At 42.7% G+C, this 23,791-nt stretch overlaps 1 protein-coding gene across 6 annotated transcripts in view; it reads left to right on the top strand.

The window, feature by feature from the left end:
• Nucleotides 1-23,791, top strand: part of PRLR (prolactin receptor) — a 570,112-nt gene that overhangs the window by 486,155 nt on the left and 60,166 nt on the right. For all 6 annotated transcript variants that reach the window (XM_086960518.1, XM_086960519.1, XM_086960521.1 and 3 more), the window contains 3 exons: nt 7,198-7,330; nt 12,177-12,346; nt 21,071-21,231. In XM_086960518.1, the coding sequence (XP_086816644.1) occupies nt 7,198-7,330; nt 12,177-12,346; nt 21,071-21,231 (464 nt within the window). The remainder of the gene's footprint in view (nt 1-7,197; nt 7,331-12,176; nt 12,347-21,070; nt 21,232-23,791) is intronic.

Raw genomic sequence — 23,791 nt, 5'->3', positions numbered from 1 at the left:
CCTTTAATGATATATATTTATATATCAGATTTTGACATCTATTACTACGTCGTTGTTTGTTAAAAGATCTAACAATTAAGTTAAGTTTATACTGAATTATCCAAGTACTGACCCAACTCTTCATACATTTAAGGCTGATAAAAAAAGATCACCAATGAATTGCGTAATATTAGGACCTATTAAGGTTGGTTGAAGCCACTTGAGGTTCTGGTGCGAGACGCAGACTGGTCCATGTCTGTAGAGATGAGACTCATGTGTGCTCCATTGTGGCTCTTGAGAGTGTGTTGAGTCTCATGAGTAAGTGTGCATTATAATTACTGGGAACTTCTTAACCAATCTTCTCTCTGAATGCTGTTGGGCATAGTATTCATCTTATGGGTGAGCTCAATGCCACTGTTTTTGAGTTTTCTTCTTGTTTTTTCTTTTATATCCTTGTTACAGCTACATTTTGGTTTTGGGCGACAGATGCTTCATGGGAAGAAGTATGGGGTGCGGAAGTTTGGGGAGGGACTTATGTTGGTCCTGATGGGATTTTTTTTTGTTCTAACTTTATTGTTACTTTTTAGGTTTTTATTGAGCATGCCCACCAATGCCATAATCTAGGTTTTTATAGCGGTTCTTGGATTTCCATAGAGGGACAATTCAGGCCCCTAGAGATTCTCCAAGTGTCTTATCACCATCACATCGCACACTCACATGTTCACAATACCTCTAGGAATAATAATAGTCTCTTAGACCGTATCTAGAGATCAGCTGTTATTATTATTATTATTATTATTATATTTTATAAAGCGCGTAGTCACCCGTAAGTATCCCAGCGCTAAGATCCAAACATCTGAGGATAACGGGGGGGAGAGGGGGAAAGGCAGATCAGGGGAAAAGGTGCGTTTTCAGCTGCTTCCTGAATCGGAGATAGTCTGGTTCCGTCCTAAGATCACGGGGAGGGAGTTCCAAAGACGGGCTGTTTTAACAGAAAAGCGCCGTCCACCCGTGCACACCTTCCTCACTCTGGGGATGGTGATAAGGTATTCCAGATCAGAGAGATATATATATATATATATATATATATATATATATATATATATATATATATATATATATATATATAGGCTCCCAGCTAACGTCCTACCAGGAACCACACAAAGAGACTCGCACTCCAGGGTCTGTGTTTTCAAATGTCTTTAATGGCAAATATATATATATATATCCTATTCTGCACTATATCAAGTGATACAGGCCAGATATAGTCATTTTGCAGGAAACCCAACTATATGGCACCCAGTGCCCCTTTGTCTGCAGCTTCGACTTTCCGAGAGGCTCCAGGGGAGTGGCCCTCCTGCACAAATCCCTTACTTTGACAGTAACCAAGATCCATGAGGATATCCAGGAGAGGTATGTAGGGGTTGAGGGCTGTGTGACCGCTAGACAGTACTACTTCATCTTGAGTTATGCCCCCACAGCTGCTGCAACCCACCCTCCAAGCACTCCGATCCGATGGTGGCCCTGCCTCTGGGTACCACCCTAGTGGGAGGAGACTTAAATGCTGACCTGGATCCCAAACAGGACACCTCAGCAGCCCCCCGCTCTGGCCAGCGGACTCAGGACCAGGTCTATTCCTTTTTAACGCCCCACTTGCTGAACTTCTACACTGAGCTCTATGCTGAGGAGGTGATACGATGGGGATCATTCTCCCGAAGCTTGGACTGTGCCACTATTGTTGTTATCCCCAAGGAGGGCCTCACTCTGGATCGGTGCTAGACCTACTGTTTGATCTTGCTTATTAATGCGGACATTAAGATCTTTGCTGAAGTTCTGATGGCTCGGCGGACCATACCCTACCACATCTCATTCACATTGCGGGTCAGAAGCACATGTCACTGCATCCGTCGAGTGCAGATGGCTCTCTCACAGGACCATGACCTCCTCCTTGTGGATTTTTGTAAGGCCTATGAAACTGTCTCCTATGTCTTCCTTGAGGTGGTCATCCTGCAGGCAGCTTGCTTTGAGAGCGCTGTTCCACAGAATTGTACATCTCTTCTACCACAACCTCACGGCTCAAGTTGAATGGCGGTTTTCCACCCCCTTCCAAATCCGCATGAGCATGCGCCAGGGCTATCCCCTCTCCATATTACTCTGTGCTCTGGCTATTTAGCCAATGGCGTGCCTCATACGCTGCGATGTGTGGATACTGGGCTGGAGGTGGAGGTGTGGGCTTGAAACCTGTGTGGCATTATACGCTGATAATATTTTGCTTTTTCTTGGAGACCCTCCAGCCTCTGGCTCCCGAAGCATGGAGATTCTTCGTCTCTATGGCTAGGCATCTGGTTTTCGCATTACTGGAAGTAAATCAGTATTGGTGGAGGTAAAGAGGGCCTCTGGGAGACGAGGCTGTTGCCCAGCTGTTCCCCTATGGCAGAACTCATTTAAATATTTAGGGATTCACATATCTCTCCTCCAGGACCTGGCCAGGACTCAGAAAACAGGGGTGAGTCCTTATGTCGCTGATCCAGTTCTTTCCCCAAAGGCTCTCTTCAGGCAGCTGACTGGCTCTCTTCAAGGAGGATTTCCAACAGTTCACGTGAATCCCAATCACGTGACCTGCTCTCATGCACGAGCCTTCAAAGCCTCAGCCATTTGCTTCCCAACCAGCGCTGCAGGCGTGACTCGCATCAAAGGCAGCCCAGCCCAGCTTCTCCCAGCAGGTAGCCCACCCCCCTCCCTATCTTGACTTTCAGTGACTTCACACTTCGTGCCCCTGTCCCTTCAAGGCAGCCCAGCCCAGCTTCTCCCAGCAGGCAGCCCACTCCCCTCCCTCTCTTGACTTTCAGTGACTTCACACTTCGTGCCCCTGTCCCTTCAAGGCAGACCAGCTTCTCCCAGCTGGCAGCCCACCCCCCTCCCTCTCCATATGGTCGCTCGAGTTCCAAGCTTCCCCAGTGTGCGCTCGTTCACTTCACTTTTTCACGGCCGCAGGCCATGACTCCTTTACCACTGATTTGCCAGTTGTAATGCTTTCTGTGTGCTGCTGTGAAGGCATTCTGCTTCAATTTTAAACATTAGGCCAGACACTTTTTCACGGCCGCAGGCCGTGACTCCTTTATAATGTTGTAAATACAAAACACTGACTATGCTGAACAATGTACCATTTAAAAATAGCTAATCATTATTTTCTTACTGCGAACCGGGTGTCTATAGATTAATCTTATTTCACCTGTAAACTTTGTGAGCAAATCAGAAAAGGGCCTTTTCTTTTGAGGAAAATAAATGTTTATTTCTAAAGCGCTACAACGTATCCAGGGTTTCTCAGCGCTAGATCGAAAGTTTTATAATTACATGTTTTTAAGCCTGCCCAGCCTGTGCCGTCTCTCCCTACCCCTTAACCCTTCACCCTGCCCCCACCTCCTTCTGTCTCCCAGTCCTTTGCTGTCGTCCAGTTGTTTCATCTTTGTTTGCCCTCCTCTTTCTCTTTCGTTCTCCCTCCTAGTCCATCTGTGAGCTGTCTTTATCTTTATCTTTCTGTCCCTCCATCTTTCACCATGTTCTTTTCCCCCTGTCGCCCTTTTCACTCTCTCCCTTCTTCCTCGCTCTCTCGCTTCCTTCTTCCTCTCATTGTTCTTCACGCTGGAAAGAACGTGAAACACAGTGCAAGAAAGTGTGTTGTGCATATGAAGCGGCGTAAAGCTTTCGAGACTAAGCTGCTCGTGTGGCATTATACCAACACTTTTATTAAGCTCACTGAGTCGATAATACTGATGTTTGTTGGTTAAGCGAGTCGGATATTGTGCACCGTGCGACACGGGTGTGCAGAGCAGATTGCCTCTTAGAACACGCTGAAGTTGTGCAAAGCACCCTGCTGCAGATAAAATAACACACCAATCCAGCTGGACATTGACCATCTATTAAACCCAGAGCACTTCAGTTCCGTCCCTCCTCCCCCCTAATTACATCCCTGTCACTCGAGCCCTGAAGCTTTTTACTGAGCCTGCAGAACCACGTCCTTTGCTCTTTTTTCCAAAGCATTGTTCTAGCCTCCAACCTCCCATCCCCAAATCGAGGGGCTTTTGTCCATGAGCAGAGATTTATCCTAGTGTAGGGGCACATCATAAGGGCTGTCACAGGGGCACACATTTTCGAGTAGTGAAGTGTGGACAGTTGATCCTTCATTAATACTCATTACAACTAGACTTATTCGGCAGGGGGGACACTAAATTATGCATCAAGGTCGTCTAAATTATGAGGCAAGAAAAGACAAATTATGTGGTACAATGTGCAACATTTTTAATACTTTTAATTCATTATTTTGTCATTTTACACATGGTAATGCTTTCTGGTGAATGATTTGAGCACCAGTTATGTTACACAAGGACACTTTCATTGTGTGGTATGCGCAGGGAGATAAAGTGATTTGATCAGAATCACAGGATGCTGAGCCCACGCCGAGGCTCTAACTTGGTTCCCCAGCAGCATTTGGCACATCAAAGGCTTCGCTGCCCCGTCCCCGCCGTCACTTATTCACGGCGACAGGCCTGCCCTCCTCTTGCTGTCTGTAGTTCTTTTATCCCCCGCCGTCGTCCTGCTGTCCGTGGTAACTCTCACTCATTGTTTCTGTTGCATATGTTTAAACTTGCTGTTATATCGGCCCTTGTGTAGCACAAGCAACGGATTACAAATGCTATAGGTGTCACATTTCCACAAGTTAACACTATTAGCATTGTAAATGACAAAGTTATTAATTTCCAAAATTTCAAAACGAAAACATAAATAATAAATTTGTCATTTACAATACTAATCCCTCAAACTTTACTAATGCGAGCCCTATTGCATTGCAAATGCTTGTTTACATTTGGCGTTGGCCCTTGATAAGGACCTGCACCATTGGAATAGCCTGCCTCTTAACCCGACAGTATACAGCACACTCAGTAAGATGATTTTTCTCCCCTCTATTTGAATGTTTTAGCGAGTTTCCCGTATCCCATATCCCGAAGGTGGTTCTGATCTCTGACCTCCAAACTCACCACCTTTATTTGGGTGGGTAAGTGCCATTGAGTGGAATTCAACTAAGCTCTGAAATCATTCTTCGGTGGGGGTTTGGCAGTGTCGAACATCTATGTGTACTACCTGGCAGCACCATTGGTGCCCATCAATGATTGCTTCACTGGAGGTTGGGATGACCCTGCCTACCACTTGGAACTCCACTTGATGTGTTTTGATGAGCTCCTTGGCCAGCACTATGGGAGCCATCTGTCCCAGAGGGTGCCCTCATGTACACGAGTGGTGATTTATTGCTGGAAAATGGCATTGTACCTTATTTGAAGTCACCACCATTTGACGGAACTGACTCCCCTGTGGCAGGGCATGTGACTTGAACAGCTCGGCAAACTAGATGACTTCCACCAGTGGGACTAAAAAAGGAGTTACTTATCTGGGAGATATGTACAAGGCTAGTAACCTGATGTTCTTCCACAAATGAAAGTATTATTACACTATAGCTAACCATCAACTGAGACATACCCAGTGGTCACATCTTCAGCGGATGCTCAGCTCCCTGAATACAGCCCCCTTGAGGCCAAGCTCTCAATGGGCTGTTTGGGAAATGGAGCGATATCTCGGGTCTACCGCTCCCTGATTTTTCCATGCTGGATGGCTTTGATACCTTTTGGCAGAAATGAGGGGGTTGGGTGGGTGAGCTGTAACGATGATTGGAAGAAGGTGTGCTGGCTCCTACGGAGTTGGCAATATCTGCAAGCCTGCGTACTGTAAAGATAAATTACCTACACATGACCTATTTATCTCTGTGTCAAACGCAACAGATGTTTTCTGCTACTCCTGCTGTGAGTGCACGCTACGCATTACCCCCCCATCCCCCGCTGACTTATTTTCACATGGCATGGGACTGTCTGGTGCTGCGATCCTTCTGGACTGGGGTGGATTGGAGATCTCAGCGGTACAGGAGCATCTGATTGAATTGGGTCCCCGAATTGTGGTACTGGGACTTGTGGAGGAGTTGAGGGGTCTGCAATCTGAAGGGCTCTTTATGGGGGGGGGGCTGTCTGGTAGCCAAAAGGGATGTTGCTCGGCTGTGGAAGCAGCCTACACTCCCCTCGATATGGCTGTTGCCAGTGGGAGTCCGTTGGTGCACCCAGCAAAGTAAGCCAATCTATGAGGCTCAAGGATGCCCTCAGAAGCATGATAAAGTGTGGTGCAAGTGTCTGTATTATTATGGACTGTCCTCATGAAAGGGTTGACTATTATTGGGTTGTCTTGTGAACTGTTGTGACTCTGAATGCTCAGGTTTTACTGCTTCTAATGTTGAATGGTGCCCCTGTATTAGAGACCTATTATCAACGAAAATGTAAAACTGTGGTAGCAAGTTAAATATCAAAGATGATGATTATTATTACTGTATTAAGAATGTTCATTATAACTGCAAAGAATTGATCTGAATGGAGAGCTGGATGGTCACCATCAGAAACTGAAAGTTTACATGTTTTTCAATTGTTCATCTTGAACTATATTAAAATCAACAGAGCACTTGCTTAACTACCTGTCTGGCTGTTTAAATATAAATCGAAGGCCTGGCCCCCAAGGCCCAACACCTTGAGACTTGGTGCCTCGCTTAGTACGTTGCACTCAGTGGCCTTCTTGCTCCATTTCATTTCATGGGTATGAGTAAAGTGTGCTCTTGCTAAATTAATTGGGGCACATATCCAAGACTGTAGTGCACAGGCGCCATTTATGACTGCACATGGAGGAAAATATTTAGAGGGCTCATTGACGTGGTGTAAATATGGAGATTTTCATTATACAGTTGCAGAAACTTAATTTTCATGCCACCCTTCATCCTGCATCATCCATTCAGATTCTCACCTTACTGCAGTCACACTCAGTCCCAGGTCCTTCAGGAGAGCACAGTGCTAATACATTAGAGAGGAGAATTCTCATCACTGACCTTTTAGTTTTGGAATGTAGGACAATGTAATGTTTGTGGAACTATACATTTACGAGATATGTTTATTAATGTTTCTGCTTGAGACTGCCTCACTACATTCGTAAAGGTATCTACCAAGCAGAGCCAATACATGTATTCCCTATTAGGCTCATCTGTGTGGTGAAAGCCACTTTCTAGCCAATCATTTGAGGATGTACTTTATAATAAATATGTATAATTAGAAATCGATATATCATTTTCTTCCACAGGAGAATCGCTTCCTGGAAAGCCTGTTAACATCACGTGCCGATCTCCAGAGAAAGAAACTTTTTCCTGCTGGTGGCAACCAGGTTCAGATGGGGGACTTCCAACTAACTACAGCCTGCTGTACCAAACAGAGGGGTACGGAGTAAAGCACACCTTCCTCATGCCATGCGACTAAGAATACCAAATCCTTTGGTTATTGTTGTAAATAAGATGGTGATAGATGACAAGATACTTCTAGTTGATTACATGTAGATTTATTCCAAGACACAGCTGAGTACAAACCTCGCCAGCTGACCAGACCATCAACTAACACAGGTAGAACACTCTGGTACAGGTTAGAACATTCACAGGTATTCCTGGAGTCTGAGAAGGTGAAAACACTAAGGAAGGGCTAATGACTACTGTCAGCCAAATTACAAGAAGAATCAATATAAAACAGTTGTACAGTCTAATGACTTGCCTAGTAGCAGATGTCGGAGGACCGCTTTGAGAAGAGCCCTTCCTTGTGCCACACTTATGACTTTCTCTCGTCCTACAAACTAGATGCCAGGTACCTACTCTGAAATGACGAGTTGGCAACACAATCCGCCATGACTCCTCAGAGTAGCTTCATCGAGCAGTAAAGGTTTAGTTCAAAACAGGTGCTGTGAAGGTTGAGCCTAGATAAAGTGTACTATAGTTACCACAGCCAGACTAAAGATCAAAATCTACTATTCATAAATCTATCAATAGTACAAATGTAACTGACTCAGATGAGTAAAGCAATAACATGACACAAAGAAAATGGAGTAGCAACACAGACTAACTAACTTATATTCCAACCATACTGTGTGTGATCTTCGGTATCTGACATGCAAACCTTTTTTGTTTCATTTTATTTACGGAATTGTTTTGAGATCAATATGGATCACAATTCTTTCAAATAGTACCTTCTAATATACTGTATATAAAATATAAAAGTCCATGAACCAAACCATATAATGTCTGCAACCTGTATGCAAGAAAAACTGTTCCTAGTACAGTGTTCATGATGAAAAGCTATTGATTGGGTAAGTCAGCTTTGTCTCCAGGCGTAGCCTTAATGTTGGACAGAACCTTTAAAGATCTATTACCTGCGATGCAACAGTGCTAATGACAGTAGGTTCAGGCTCCACATCAAAGAGAGATTTATTTATTTATTTAGTGTATTTTATATAGCGCACAGCTACCCCAACGGGGTGTCCCGGCGCTCCTGCACAGATGCTGAATCTTGTCCAATGGAGTTTAGCAGAAAAGAAAAGTTTTTAGCGCTTTGCGAAAAGGCAAATCCTCCTGAATCATCCGGATGGAGATGGGAAGTCTATTCCATTGTGAAGAAGCGCACACCTGCAAAGTTTTTCCCCCCGATCGGGCTTATTTGAATCTAGGGGTGGACAGCAGATCTACTGAAGTGCTAGATATGTGTTTGATCCTCTAGGGAAACTTCATCACGCAGGCACATCATCACTGCGCGCCATCACCCAGGTACAAAGGTCACTCAGAGGGACGTGCTTGTCCAAGCTTCTGGATCTGGCTAGAGCCCACATCAGCCAAACGCTGGACCCCAAGGGGACCACCAGGTGTGGCTCAGGCATACTTCTTTCGGCACTCGGGCCACTCACTGATTGTGCTCTATATCAGTTCAGATAAAGGCAGGTGGATACTGATAAAGAACAAGGTGGGAGCTCACTAAAACGACCTGGTAAATGTGGGCACAGGAAGGAGTGTGCTCATCAGGCAAAGAAATCACATAGCTCACCTGCACTTGAAGGTTAGTCTTGGACATCCGTTCTGTAGTCGGTGAATGCTGAGGGTTTTTGATGCACTCTGTTCACATTACAGGATTCTTTGTCCTGCTAAGCTGCAGCTACAGCACCCTAACTATATACAAAATCTCCCCCAAGCCAGCACCTTGGAATATGGTTGAGGGTGACACCAGCTTAGGGGTTACAGCATCCTAGGAGAACTAAGAGTGACCCTGTGGGTACTGCATCTGAATTGTACAGTCCCTGGCATTTAGGGCCCCTCAGGCTAGGTCTAAAAATGAAAGCTATAGGGGCACTTCAGGGACAAAAGAAAATATATTGGTAATTGGACATCTGTAGCTCCATTGGGGATATTCATCTTTACATGCATTTAATTCGTAGATAAGGTATTTTTGTGATCATTTTTCATATCTTCATGTCTGTGTTAGACCAGTGCTAGTGGATTCACACCTGCTTGGAGAAGTAGAGAGAAGAGGATTTAACTATTCGGAGACGGCGTAGCTCACAACTTATATTCCTTATAGCATATTTTCCTTGATTCCTTCAGTCTCTGCACAGTACTTCAGTGAGTCCCAAGCAAAACATCATCCAGCTTTGTTCCATGCCAGCCCAATCAATGCCAGATTTTCAGGTTAATCACTGCAATTATTCTGTTAGCTGTTGAGGCTTTTCTTCCCCCAGTGCGGAGCCCTTTTTTATATTTAGCATACTTTGCACTTACAGCTTCATAGCTCCCCCCACAAATGGTGTCCATGCCATATATGTGTCCTTTTTTTCTAACATCCTTTGGACTGTAAAGTTACCCAAGAGTATTTGGATTCCTCTGAAGGGCACTGAAAAAATAGCCAAAATATAGCTAAAAATGATAGTTTTTGTGGGGGGAAAGGGCTGCACAAGAAAGTGTTTTTTTCTTCTAAAAACGGTACTAATGAAACGTTTGTTATGTTAGGCTCATCATCTATTCAGCTTCTAGGAAAAAGCAGAGTTTAAAAAAACTAAACTACTTTTTCACCAAAGGTTTTTCATTTTTTAAATGTTCGTTCATTTTTCTAATGTTTTTGGATTCAACCTATTCTCACTTTGTAGTGGAAATAAATCATGAAGCTTATGGGTGATCCCTGAAACCTACACATTTTAGGAAATTAGAAATAAAATAAGATTTCAGCAAGGAGTCACTTATATAGATAGATTTTCCCAATTACATTTATTGTGGAAATTAAAAACATGAAAGTAATTTGGAAACATACCCATTGATGACAATGTTTTCATCTATAATTTTTTCTGTTGGACAGTTATGGTAATAGCCATATAATAGCCATATGTAGGGTTTGTGAGTTTTTGTGAGTTCTAAAAAAACATGCGATATCCAGAGCCAACAACTGATCTGCACCTTGAGATGAATATTCATTACAAACTGACGGTGCAGCAATTCATATGATAAAATGTAATAAATACAAAATAAGTGTAAAGGAACCTATGTATTTCTGAAAGTGCCCAAGACGCTGAGTTTAGGATCCGTTGTTATTAGTGGTTACAAACTTTAAATTTGGGAATACTTATACTATTTGTTTCAGCGGGCATTTTGAAAAAAGTGCTCTTTATTGCACACTTGCTTACATTTGGAAGCCAAAATTAGAGAAAAATGTAATGGGCAAAAACAAATGCTTTACTATTCAGTATTCTCCGGGTAAAAAAGCACCCCACTTGTCTGGCTTGGCATACACAACCTAGAGACATCCCATCAGCTAGCAAAATCCATGTTTTTTTTTTCAATTTGTGTGGCTGTATCACCCTACCAAACCCAAGAGAGTCCAGGTTAGTGTGAATTATAAGGATTCCATTACATATTTTTTAGATTAGGAGGGCCTTGCAAACCTCAAACTTTGGTTAAAAACATTTTCCTCACATTTCTGTTAGGGAACAGTCCACAAAATTCCTACCAACCAGCATTCCAACGTATCTCCAGACAAAAATATTACCCCACTTGTGTGGCTGGCTTGCACCTGCAACAAAAAAAGCCACAAAACAAAACATGGAGACATCCTGTGTCAACAATCAAAAGCAACGTTTTTATGATGTGGGTAGCTGTGGTATTGAACCATAGCTTGGCCACCACCCTGGGAAAGCTATCACATATGAACATTTCGGAAAACTAGACACTTAGGAGAGTCCATGGTTATGCGACTCATGTGTATCCCATTATATTTTCATACCCAGGAATCCTTGCAAACTCAAACCTTTGCTAAAAACTTGCAATGCCCTCACATGTCTGTGAAAAAAGTTCCTAAAGCTGTGATCAACAAAATTCCTACCACCCTTCATTCACACATGTCTTCCAATACAAATGATATCACACTTGTGTGGTTGGGCCTAGTGTCAGTGAAAGGAACCACTCAAAATTAGGACCTTGCAAAGTCTATATGGTCTTTGAGTGGCACCTGGACCCAGCCACACAAGTGGGGTACTGTTGTTTCAGGAGACCTGTGGAACTCCCCTTTCCAACGCTGTCTCCCACTTCCCTAGCAGTGCAGGGAGGTCAGAGTTATGCCTCATCGGAAGGGAAACTAGTGAGCACTAATGACACTCATTGGTTTAACTTAGACCCACTGTAACATCAACAAGCATGTTACAATGATCGGAAAGAAATTAGTTTTATGATGTGAGATAATGTTTCCCCTTATATCCTAAAAGCATTTTCCCAAAGGGAAATATTTCTGGTGTTAAGGCCAGAAACATTTTTTTTTCCAGTTCGAGTGACTGCTTCAGATTAACACTTGTACGATGTGAAGGTGGTGGAGTGTCAGCATTCTGCCAACGCTCACACTTACAAAGTTAATCAATTCCTATTCAGGTTCATGTAACTTTATCCTCGGTGGATATCCTCGTACCCTGTAATAGAGCTGACACTAATAAACCATCTTTGGACATCCATTTACTATGAGAGTACTGTAGCCCTTCTGAACCTATCTCTTGAATGTCCTCTTTCAGAGAAAGGTTTGAGAATTATGTATAGTAAATACCAGGGGAGCAGAAAAAGGAAACTACTTTGCAAGAACAAGCTGCTAGGGTAAATTAATAAATTAAGCTGAAAATCTTATGTAAACTCATTAATGTAGATAAGAGGTCAAACACTGTGTTGGTGAATCCACCTTTGCAAATATATTCAATTGTCTTTTTATCTGTTCTTTTTACTTTAGAAAAAACACTTACTCTGAATGTCCAGACTACAAAACCTCTGGTCCCAACTCCTGTTTTTTTGATAAAAAGCACACGTCAATCTGGACGATGTATGTTATCATTGTGAATGCAACCAACGACTTGGGAAGTACTACGTCTGATCCAGAATTTGTGGATGTAGCGTATATAGGTAAGTGTTTTGTATTTTTATGATACAGATCAGTAGAAAAAATAAATTGCTCTTGATTTGCCCAGTTACAGTGTAGGCAATTTTCTTTTATTTGTGATTTTATAGGTAGGCCAAATTGCAAAATGTGTCCATCTAATCAGCAGATGTACTAAGATCAATGACATCACAAGCTCCTAAATCTTGCTAACTATTTTCTCTTAACATGATTTTTGATGGACCCTCAGGTAAAGGAGCAAGAATGTTTTGTATCCTGGAAGTTTTCAACCTGTGTACCTTGAGATCATAAACTTTGCACACTCCTGCCATCTACTATTGGGTTAGAATCGTTACCAATTGTTTTTCTGTAAAAAAGAGATTTAAGTTTCACGGTGACTCATGAGGACTCGCCCTAAAACCCTCAGTGTACGATGAAACTCACTCTACCTCATGCTTTGATTGCTTTTTACCACGATTGGGTTCGGACTTCTCCTTGATAGTTCCATTCAGCTGCTCAAGGAAGGATACTACATTAGATTCTGGTACACCAGTACATCATGAAAGAACATACCAAAGTACTGGCCATCACAGAATCAACTGCCAACAGCTGAAGAAATGTACCACCAAGTGCATCTAAAATCCATCAACCTTCTTCAGTGCTGAATCATTGGAAGGTCTTACAAACATTACTTAATTGGAAGGAGGGTACTACTGACATTTTGCACATCCTAACCAGGAATCATTACAAAATTAAACAATGATTGGTATGCTATGAGTGCATATTCAGTAAAGCAGAAGATCTAAAGTCTACTAAAAGTGAGCAATCCCCACTTCATGTCATATGTCTTCATCTCTCAATTAGCTACTATCTGTTTTCTGGTGAAACCTTCCAGATCTCCCTATGAGAATTGTTTGGAAAATACCAAGTGACAAATGGTGACAGCAGCACATTAAAAATGAAAACGTATGCACATCTCACGCTCACTTGCCATGGACAGCAATGCTAAATAACTCATGCAGTCTCTGACAGCAATTCTGTTTGCTCAGTTACTCAGACTCTGGAAGATCCAAGATCATACAGAGATCTTACATGCCCAGACACTACACTAAGGCAGTGACATCACAGAAAGATGTCCTATTGTATCTGACAAAATGATTCACACAAGTCCTAAAACAACAGCCAGAGGGGTATGGCCCACTGGTATAAATCAATCAAAATCACCAATTGTGCATGAACATAAAATATGAACTTTCAAACCCAGGATATGACGGGGATCATGTAAAAAGAAGGGATCTCCTCACACCTAACATCCCACAGATATCATACTGCTTCGCATGCCCACTCTTACACTCAGCCTGTGTGGAAAATCACAATCTAAAGAGGAGTCTTGTATCCTGGTGCATTGTTGGTTTCTTCAGGGAGAGGCATCATCAGTTCTCTCAAAGCAAAAACATTTTCTTCAAAGAAAAACAACCAGAAACAATCCAAGCCAGATACTGAATGACAGGAGTGTTCAAAGCAAGTGAATCTACAGCACTATAGGCTGCAATTCTGTTGTTCCAAGTAAGTAACGTTTTTCTAATTTTTTCCATCTTGGTGTATACATGGTAAAATATTTGGGGCTCCATCCACAAAGAATTTGCTGTGACTTATTCTTATTGTATTTCTGGGTTACTACTACATTCAGAAATAAAAATATAGAAACAAGTCTCATCAGGAAACAAATGTATATTGTAGAATGGTGTATCCTGAGTTAGAAGTAAAACACTCAAATTAGTCCATACTTAAAAACGTGGTGTATATGGGTATTAATGATGATGTAAAAATATAGATTCTCCCAAATGTCCTGTATTATGGAGCAAACATTTGCTGTAAGCAGTGTAAGAGCAATGAATATGTTGTTCACAAATATGTGTTGCATATTCAATCCATGGGTGGTATAGCAATGACCCACACATATTACATAGATTTTGTTCTCAAACAACTCACCAAATGACTGTGTAGCACAAAAGCTCAGTTGACGGTTTCTGGTTAGAACATTGCCAGCATCGGTGAATCCACATCCTGGTGCAAATTGTATTTGCTGATGTTATATGAATAAAAAAGTGGCAAAAAACTCACCCACACTAGTCACTTCCTATGAATATATTTTGGGAAAGAAATGGGGACTACAGCAGAATAAAAATGAAAAATGTTGCACATCTCACAATCCCTTGCCATAGACGGCAGTGCTAAACAAGTCCCACAGCCTCATATAGCAATATTGCTTGCTCAGTTACACAGACTTTGCAGGGTCCAAGAGCATACAGATTACTCAGATGTTACGTACTCAAACCCTACACTGAGGCTGTGGCGTTACAGAAAGTTGTTCGATATTATCTGACAAAATGACCCACGCAAGTAATAAAACAACAGCCACAGGGGTAGGTGTCTTCTTGTATAAATCAATCAAAATCACTAACTGTGCATAAATATAGTCTAATAACCCACTGTAGAGGGCTGTGCCGGTTGGTAAAACCCCTGAACTTGAGTTATAGGCCTGAGCGGCATGAAAGGGCCTAAAATGAGGAAGAGGGCCTTTTAACAACCGGTATAGCCTGAGGCAGAAGGGCTATAAGGCTGTGTGAACATACCACCCACTAAGGGTAGAATGTTCTAAATTAAAAAGGGAGAAACATGCAGACAAACATTAAAATGTTGGTGCTCCTGGCTTATGCCAGCCATTACAATCCCAGAGTCACTCCATTGTCTTCATTAGATTTCTCAGCATTCTAGTATCAACTATAAACTTTCAAACCTGAATGTGTGCGTCACAGGTGCCCACTTTGACACATGGCCTGGCCATGTACCTGCCTTCTGCACTAAGGCGGCAGACAGCTGCACTTATCAGCTGTCATGCCCCCTGAGCCTAACGGCCAGTGCATTGTCAGTACTCCGGCCCAGGCAGGTAGAGGATCGGGCAGAAACTACAGACAGACCGGGCTTAGGCAGCAGCAGCTGCACAGGCTGGTCACTGTTTCGCCAAGGTCTACATTGAATTAGCCAAGGCTTATCAGTTTCAGCCAGTGAGGAATGCAGGCAGTGTCCTGGGTTCAACTCTAGTATTGGCAGAACTGATGTGTCCTCACTCTTACCCTCAGCACATATATTGTGCATGTGAGTTTGGGAAAGGGTAATGCACCCTGCAGTCACATACATTGCTCACTGTCATCTGTCTGTCAGAAGGTGTCAGCGCAAGGTCAGCGAAGCAGAGTGGATACACCTTCCCCCTCATTCCTCTTCTGACATACTGCACAGACACCCTTACGGATAAGGTATCTCTCTCTAAAACACTATGACAACTAATCAGTAATGTAGAAATGCTGAACTTCAATAAGAAGCTTTTTCTGCCATTTCTTAGTTCTTTTTCAAAATGAAACAAATTTTCCAAGCCCTTTTGTGCACGTTTTTTTATTTAATGTTAGAAAATCCTGTCATCTCAGCTAAAATGTATGGTTCAGATTAGAGATTTCCTCCTTCGTTAGATTAAAAGTATATTATTCGTAGAATATAGTCTTTCAGTAATCAGCATAGCTGTGAATATATGCCTACACAGTGCTAAAGCATTCTTTGATCGGCCACCATTCCTTTGCAAAGAGCACCCTTTTCTCCCATACCTTTTCCTAGTGAATTATATAAGACTAGCAGCCCGTCCCGACGTTGTCCGGGTATGAATTGCTGCCGGCCAGTAGTATATTGTTTTGTAGGATTTTGTTTTTATAGCATTTCTTATCTGTCACAGGCCTGTGAAACGCTCAAATTCACAGTGCACTGCTGATGCACTTAAGAGTGCGCGTTCAGTAGTGTGTGAACTCGAGTTTCCCTACTTTATTTTTCCTTGCAATATTATATAGCGCAAACTCGACAACATGGCATGAGCACAATTTACATTCCAGAAGAACACATTCATTTGTTGTAGGCACGGGGAGACAAAGCGATTTGCCTGGAATCATAGGATGTTGAGCTGATGCCGAGATTCGAACGCAGCTCCCCAGCTCTAAAGTTCGCAATTCTAGAACTTGTGGCGGGAGGTGTGTCTAAAAGTGTATGTCGGTGCTGGCCATCAATGAGAGAGACCTGTGCATTTTTCAAATGGGTGGTGAAAAAATATGAGTATGTTGCTGGAGATGTGGGCCGCCGTGCCACCAATGTACTTACCGGGGGGGGTGTAAACACCCATTATTCCGCAACTTTCTTTCCGCATACCATCACTCCGCATACTTTCATTACGAAAGCACCATGACTCCGCAATGCCATTATAACGCATGGCATTAAATTTTATATGCTTTTACCTCACATACATTTACAACATAATTCGTTGTAAATGCATGAATGGTAAAAGCATGTTTTTTTTAAATGTTTGGATAAGGTTAGTATGGGTATAGGGGTATATGTTTTGGGGTACTGAGGTATATGTTTTGGGGTGTTTGGGTTTTTTAAGGGTTCAGATATAGTTTTGGGTTATGGGGTACAGGGGTAGTTTTAGAGTTTAGGGATAGGTATGGGTTTTAGGGTACAGTGGTATTTTTAGGGTTCAGGGCTAGGATTAGGTTTTAGGGTATAGGGGTCTTTTTAGGGTTCAGGGGTAGGTTTGGGTTTTGGGGTACAGGGGTATTTTAAGGGTTCAGGGCTAGGTGTGGGTTTTGGGGTACAGGGGTATTTTTAGGGTACGGGGCTAGGTTTGGGTTTGGGGTACAGGGGTATTTTAGGGTTCAGGGGTAGGTTTGGGTTTTGGGGTACAGGGTTATTTTTAGGGTTCAGGGCTAGGTTTGGGGTACAGGGGTATTTTTAGGGTTCAGGGGTACAGGGGTATTTTAAGGGTTCAGGGCTAGGTTTGGGTTTTGGGGTACAGGGGTAGGTTCGGGTTTTGGGGTACAGTGGTATTTTTAGGCTTCAGGGCTAGGTTTGGGGGTACAGGGGTATTTTTAGGGTTCAGGGGTAGGTTTGAGTTTTGAGGTACAGGGGTATTTATAGGGTTCAGGTCTAGGTTTGGGTTTTGGGGTACAGGGGTAATTTTAGGGTTTAGGGATAGGTTTGGGTTTTGGGGTACATGGTATATTTATATGGTTAAGATGGGTTAGTGTTTAAGGGTGTTGGGGTATTTTAAGGAGTAAGGGCGGGTTATGATTATGGGGTGCAGGGGCATTTAAAGGGAGCAGGGTGGGATTAGCACACCATATGAGACATGGCATGAAGGGCGGAACGTACCACAAGCCCCCAGCGTTTGTCACGCCCCAGCACACGCCCACACCACAACGCAGACACGCCCACAAGGGACTACTTTGCTGGCACGGTTCTTTTACCTTTTAAATGCATATGGTGGGCATCTGCATAGCCTATGTCCTTCTGCTGCAACTGCCCTTTCCAAAGCTGTATTGGGTGTTGTGATTGGTGCTGTGGTTCCTGAGATTACCTGCCTCAAAGGTTTGGGCTCTCTCTTTATTATATTAGTTTAGATTTATGGTGGATTCATAGGGGCTTTTTACGAGAAGCCTTGAATTGCCCAAAGTTAACAGTGGGGCCAATCCTATGCTTCTATGAAAGTTGTAAAGGATTTTTGTAAGGCCATATAGAAAAGCATTATTACAAAGACATTAATACATTTAAAGGGCATGATCATGTCTATTAATGGAAAGTACAGCTACAATCAATCAATCATGTGTTTGTTAAGCCAACTACACACCCGTAAGGGTCTCAAGACGCCTGGGGGTGGGGGTGCTGAGGAGGGGGGGGGGGCTTCTCAGGTTCCAGTCCACCAAGTAGGGGGGTCTGTCAAAGGGCCAGGTTTTGAAGTTTCTTGCGAAGATGGAGAGCAATGTTGTCTGTATGAGGTGGAGCGAAAGGGCGTTCCAGGCTTTGGCCCCTTTGATTTATGTCCTTCTAGAGATTACACATACAAATATTCGATGATGTTCATCAAAATGTTTGCTTTGCATAAAAATACACAATAAAAATTGTCCAAGCTGAGGAAATTGCATCTGCATTTAAGATTTCTTATGTACCCTCCACTGAATGCCATTGGGAGCACAAACAGGCTTGAGAATATAGAATTCAACTCCCAAAGTAATTAATCTTAGCTTAGTGCAGACATCAATGTGTGGACCAAGCATAATATAGAAAGGTATCAGAATTTTATTAAGGTTGTATAACATTTTCTAAATATATATGGGTAGTGAGAAACCCTGTAGATAGTTAGAAAATTGGATACATTATATGTACAGTTAACAATAGCTGAGTGTGGCATATTCACAATGTAAATAAAGAAATGTTATAATGGTTCACCATTAAAATATTGGATGAATTACAGACAAGTGGTGCAAAGAAGACGTGGAACTACCATAAATATGATTAAAATGTCATTGCCTAGGTTGGCATTCTAAAAGCAAAGTGGGTTAAACAACACACTGAAGGCTCTAAAAAATATGTTACATGAATGAGATAATGAAAACCACCAAACATTATATAGAACACCAAGGAAAATTATTATTAAATATCCAACTTGCTATGAAACACTTTAAGGTGCTGAAGTATATGTACAGTAAAAATGAATAAATACAATTATGTATACAAGTAATTGATAGGCCAGCAATTAGTTGATCCCCAAAGAATCCTAGTGCATTGTAGAGGAATCATCGAGTGTTCTGGACCTAATTGGGGGACGATGTTTCGACCAGGCATGGGCGAATTTTGCGAATCTCGCGTTCGCGAATTTTGCGGATTTGCGAACTCGCAATCCGCAAAATCCGCGAATTCTCGCGAATTTCCAGATTTTTTTTTTTTGTGTTTGCGCGGGTTTCTGCCAGTTCGCGAGGGTTTTTTACAATGTCGCAAATTGCGAACTTACCTGTCGGGTCGCAAGTTTCGCGAACTTGTTGTTTCTACGTGTCCAGCCTGTTTGGGACACTCTTCTTCATCACTGCCACTCTCTGTCACCACTGCCACTCTCTGACTACTCATGCCACCCTCTGGCCCACCCATGCCACCCTCTGTTTCATCACAGCACCCTCTGGTTGTCCAGTCAGTGTACATTATTGTGGCAACGCAAGCACACCTTCCCTGCCTCAAGTGACCTGAATTAATTTGGGGCTGATTAATGTGTCACAGAATATTTTTTTAGCTGGCACCTGCTTCCTTAGTGCTTCCTGATTAGTGATCTTTTGCACTTGCTAAGTGCTTTCATTGTTGCAAAATTAGTTACAACACCTGCCCTGCCCCAACTGACAATAATGCATTAGGGGCTGATTAATGGATTTGAACTTCCAGCCTGGCTCCTGCTTGTCTCCCGTAGCTGTAATTCAGGACCTTTGTGGCATATGTGTAACTATTCTGAGGTTCAGAGCAGGGTCACATAATAGTTTCAACTGGCAACTGAACTCTGGAGGGGCCCCTCAGGAAGCACTACAGGAAATGGCTACTAATGATGAGCCTGAACTTTTGAACCTGGTAAGTAGTTACTTTCAGTTTTGCTAAGATCGTATTTCTGCAATTTTGCACTTATTCGCGGGGCGCGAACTCATGCGAACAGTGCGAACAGTGCGAGCAAAATCCGCTGCTCGCGGATTTGCGGATTTTGCGGGAGATTCGCGAATCTCGCGGATTGCGAATTTACCGAAAATCCGCAAAATCCGCGAGCGAAACGGATTTTCCGCCCATGCTTAGTTTCGACCCTGGTGCACCCCAGTTGGTGGTCGCTGCGGGTCTTTATCAAGACAGGAGGCGGACGATGACAGTCTGCAATGTAAGAGGCTAGGTATCAGAGAGAGTAAAGTGCACTGGAGGTTGCACAAGAGATTAAGGAGTGAGTGAATGGGTACTCACATAAACCAGCAATAGTGATTTGCCTGGTGTACTGCCGCTCCGTTGAAGGTCATATCTAATTAGGAAAAAGGTTCCTGTTAGGGTATCCGATATGGATGGACACGTTACAGTAGTTACATCCAGCGTAAAAATCTGAGAAACTCCAGTGGTAGATATGACTGAAAGATGAAGCCCTTAGTGGCTTGAGGACAAACTCAGTGTGTAACACTGGTATAAAACGCAAAGTACTGGAAGGTCCGTTGTTTAAGGGCCAACCTAAATTTAAACAGTGTCTCAAGCCATGCCTATTACCCCAAGTAACGTAGTGAGGAGATTTTAAGGAAAAGGACTCAGCGTTAAAGGATAGCAATCCAGATTACATATAAAAAGCCAGACCCATGAAGTGTGACTGTGCCTGTTTAAGAACCGTGCTGAGTGCTCAAAGCGGGCCTTCGAGTGGAGCACAATCGATTCTTGCTCAAGTTCAGTGGTTGGCTGTTCAGCTGGATGCTAGTGTGAAGAGATGCAGAAATCCGTTTGAGTGGATGAGACAAAATCAATTATTATGCCTGCATAGAAAATCTCAATTATTTTATAATTCCTACTTACAAGTATCACTTGTTCTTTAAAATTGAACAGGTGATACCTGCAACTTCTTCAGTCTCCTCTTTTTCATTTGGTTGGCAATCACAGTTGAGTTAAAGTCTGGAATCCCATGTGACCTCCGGTCAAAACAGCCTTCCAATAAACCTTGGATGTGTTTCTTGTAGGTTTACAGAATGGGCTTTCTATGGGGGAAACTATGGAGCCATAGCAAAGTGGATCTTCCTTCCAAAATTCTTGAAACCTTTTAAATTGAAATTGAATGTGGTGCAAAGTTGATGCTTTATATTGTCTCCATTTCTAAACAGTTCAGCTTCGTCCCCCGTTGAACGTGACTCTTTCTATAATCGCTGATCGTCCACATCTTCTGGTGAAATGGTCACCACCTTCGGAGGCCGATGTCAAGTCTGGTTGGGTAACCATTGAATACGAGGTGCGATTCAAATCTAAGAAAGCAAAGGAATGGGAGGTAAGCAGGCTTCAAGGAATTGCAAGTGTCATTAATGTTCCTCAAAAGACTGTTTAGGAAATTGTGTTATGCAGTAGTACTAAAAAAAGTATAGCTTTGTGTTACCTGTCAGCATTTGCTATTGCAATAAGCAAGATGTATGAGTTTTGGTAAGTTAGTTGGGTTTTATAAAAAAAAACTCCTCTTTCTCAAGCACAGTGAATCATTGCAACCAACATACACTTGAATTGCTAATAGCTTTCTAAAGAGTTACGTTGCAATTGCCACTATCAACCTTCTAATATTTTAAATACTCAACTACTGCCCATTTCTCTTACAGTAAAGAAGCATTAGCCAAAATACAAATCAGGAGCTTCGAGGGTGACACGAGCAACATTGCAAAATGTAGATTTCTGTAGTGACATTACAACACCTGCACCATTCACATCAGTGTCAGGGTCTGAAGAAGCCAAAATTTAAGTATGCATAAAGTGAAACATATCTATTTTTGCATAATATGCACACTTCTACCTTTGCAGTTAGCTGTACTAATCTGTTTTTTGAGTAAGAGGTACATTTGAAATGTTAAACGGCCTGCTTACCGGGGGAGCTGCAGAGAAAAAAGTATGTCACATTCAAAAAGACATCTCATCTGGAGAAGTTTGCAATTCTTGATCGTTGCTTTTACTTTTTGGTTATATCCCAGCCAGGCAATATGAGCTGAATGGTGGGGCACTATGAACAATTTATCACATGAAAAACATGCATTTTTCTAACTGGGAAATGTATAACAATATAGATTTCTGTAGAGTAATTTTAGAATATACATATAGTCAAATATGTTCCGTTCTGGTTCTGAAATTTTGTGATTTAATCATGAAACCTAAAGAGTGATTAAAAGACGAAACCAGGAAAGACTGTTGGCAGTATTTTTTTGTTGTTGTAATCTGTTATCTGTTTTTATGAGGAATTTTCATGCAGCAGTGGAAAATTCCAGTACTTAGACAAAATTGCCAAAGTACAAAGTACATTGCACACATCCCAGCTGCTCTCCAGCCAAGCTGGGAAGGGCTACCTTGGCTCCCCTCCCCCCATGCATCGCACATTTTCCTCAAGTCTCAGATATTAACCAGAAGCAAACTACAATCCAAAAACATTCTATATACCCTGTGTACACTCATTCAGTTCAATAATGTCGGACCTGTGGATTGACAACATTAGGAAAACCCTTCCTGTGGGTAATGACGTTTTTATGCTACTTAAATCCGGTTGTTAGTACAGCAGCAGCCCGCCGCACACTAGCCATCCAGCCCCAAAAGCAGGGGCTTAGGAGACACTAAAATTCTGGGGGGGACAGGGACAACCTTGTGGACTTTCCGGTGACCCTATACAAATCACTGCCCGTTAAACAAATACAATTGCATACTTTTGAAATGAAATATTGAGACAAGCAGGCATGTAGTCACAGTTTGCATCTACGCTTTATTGTTATTTACATTTACATAGTAATCAGACCAAATGTTAAAAAAGCATGTATATGAATCTTGCATCTTCATGCACCAAGCAAACAAAGGTCGCTGACTTAGGGTGGGGGCATTGTGTTTGCAAGTGCATTATGGATTGAAAAGTACCTGCTGCTGTATTCCTGGTCTCCAGCAATTTTCAGGCAACAATACAAATGTGAAGATAACTTTGGTGATTAATGTTCTTTATTGAGAGAGATCAGAGGTTTGCCTAGTGGAAGTTTTGACTCATGGTGAGGTAGCCACAGTGGGGTAATATGCCTACTGCAAAGAATGTGTACCACGCAGATCACAAAATGCATATCATGCAAATAGAGCAAACAGAAGGAGATGATGGATGGAGTGCTGAAACTTTTTAGACACTCACCCCCAGTCACAGATCTGGGTTGAATGCATCATCGTTTTTTGTCTCACTTTGCCACCCCAGTTCAGACACAGCTATATGCAAATCAGTCCCAGGATGCTTGTTTCCGGTCCAGGGAAGACATGGCTTGGCAGTTCGGGCTGGACTGTTCTCATGAGGCGCAGGGTCAAGACCGATTTGCATATAGCTGTCTCTGAACTAGGGTGGCCAAGTGAGCTAAAGAATGATGATGGATTCCACCCAGATCAGTGACTGGGGTGAGTGACTGCAAAGTGTCAGCACTCCATCCAACATCTCCTTGTGTTTGCTTTTTTCACCCTAAGTTGGCAGGGTATGCCCAGATGTGGGACCCTTGCTCACTTTGCCACTGGATTCAAGCTAGCCTGGCTGATGAGGGCTGTTAGCCCGAAACCGGACCCAGGATGCTTGTTTTTGGTCCAGGGAAGTCATGGCTAGGCAGTACGGGCTGGACCGTTCTCATGAGGCACAGGGTCAAGACTGATTTGCATATAGCTGTGTCTGAACTGGGGTGGAAAAGTGAGTTAAAGAACAGTGATGGATTCAACCCAGATCTGTGACTGGGGGTGAGTGTCTGAAAAGTTTCAAGTTTCACTCCGTCCATCATCTCCATCTGTTTGCTTTGTTCACCCTAAGTTGTGGGTCCCTTGCTCACTTTGCCACTGGATTAAAAACT

The sequence above is a fragment of the Lissotriton vulgaris genome, chromosome 3_1, assembly GCF_964263255.1.
Source record: "Lissotriton vulgaris chromosome 3_1, aLisVul1.2, whole genome shotgun sequence".
In the NCBI taxonomy this organism is placed as follows: Eukaryota; Metazoa; Chordata; class Amphibia; order Caudata; family Salamandridae; genus Lissotriton; species Lissotriton vulgaris.
The sequence above is the reverse complement of the archived record's forward strand: the minus strand, read 5'-3'. Positions and strand labels throughout refer to the sequence as shown.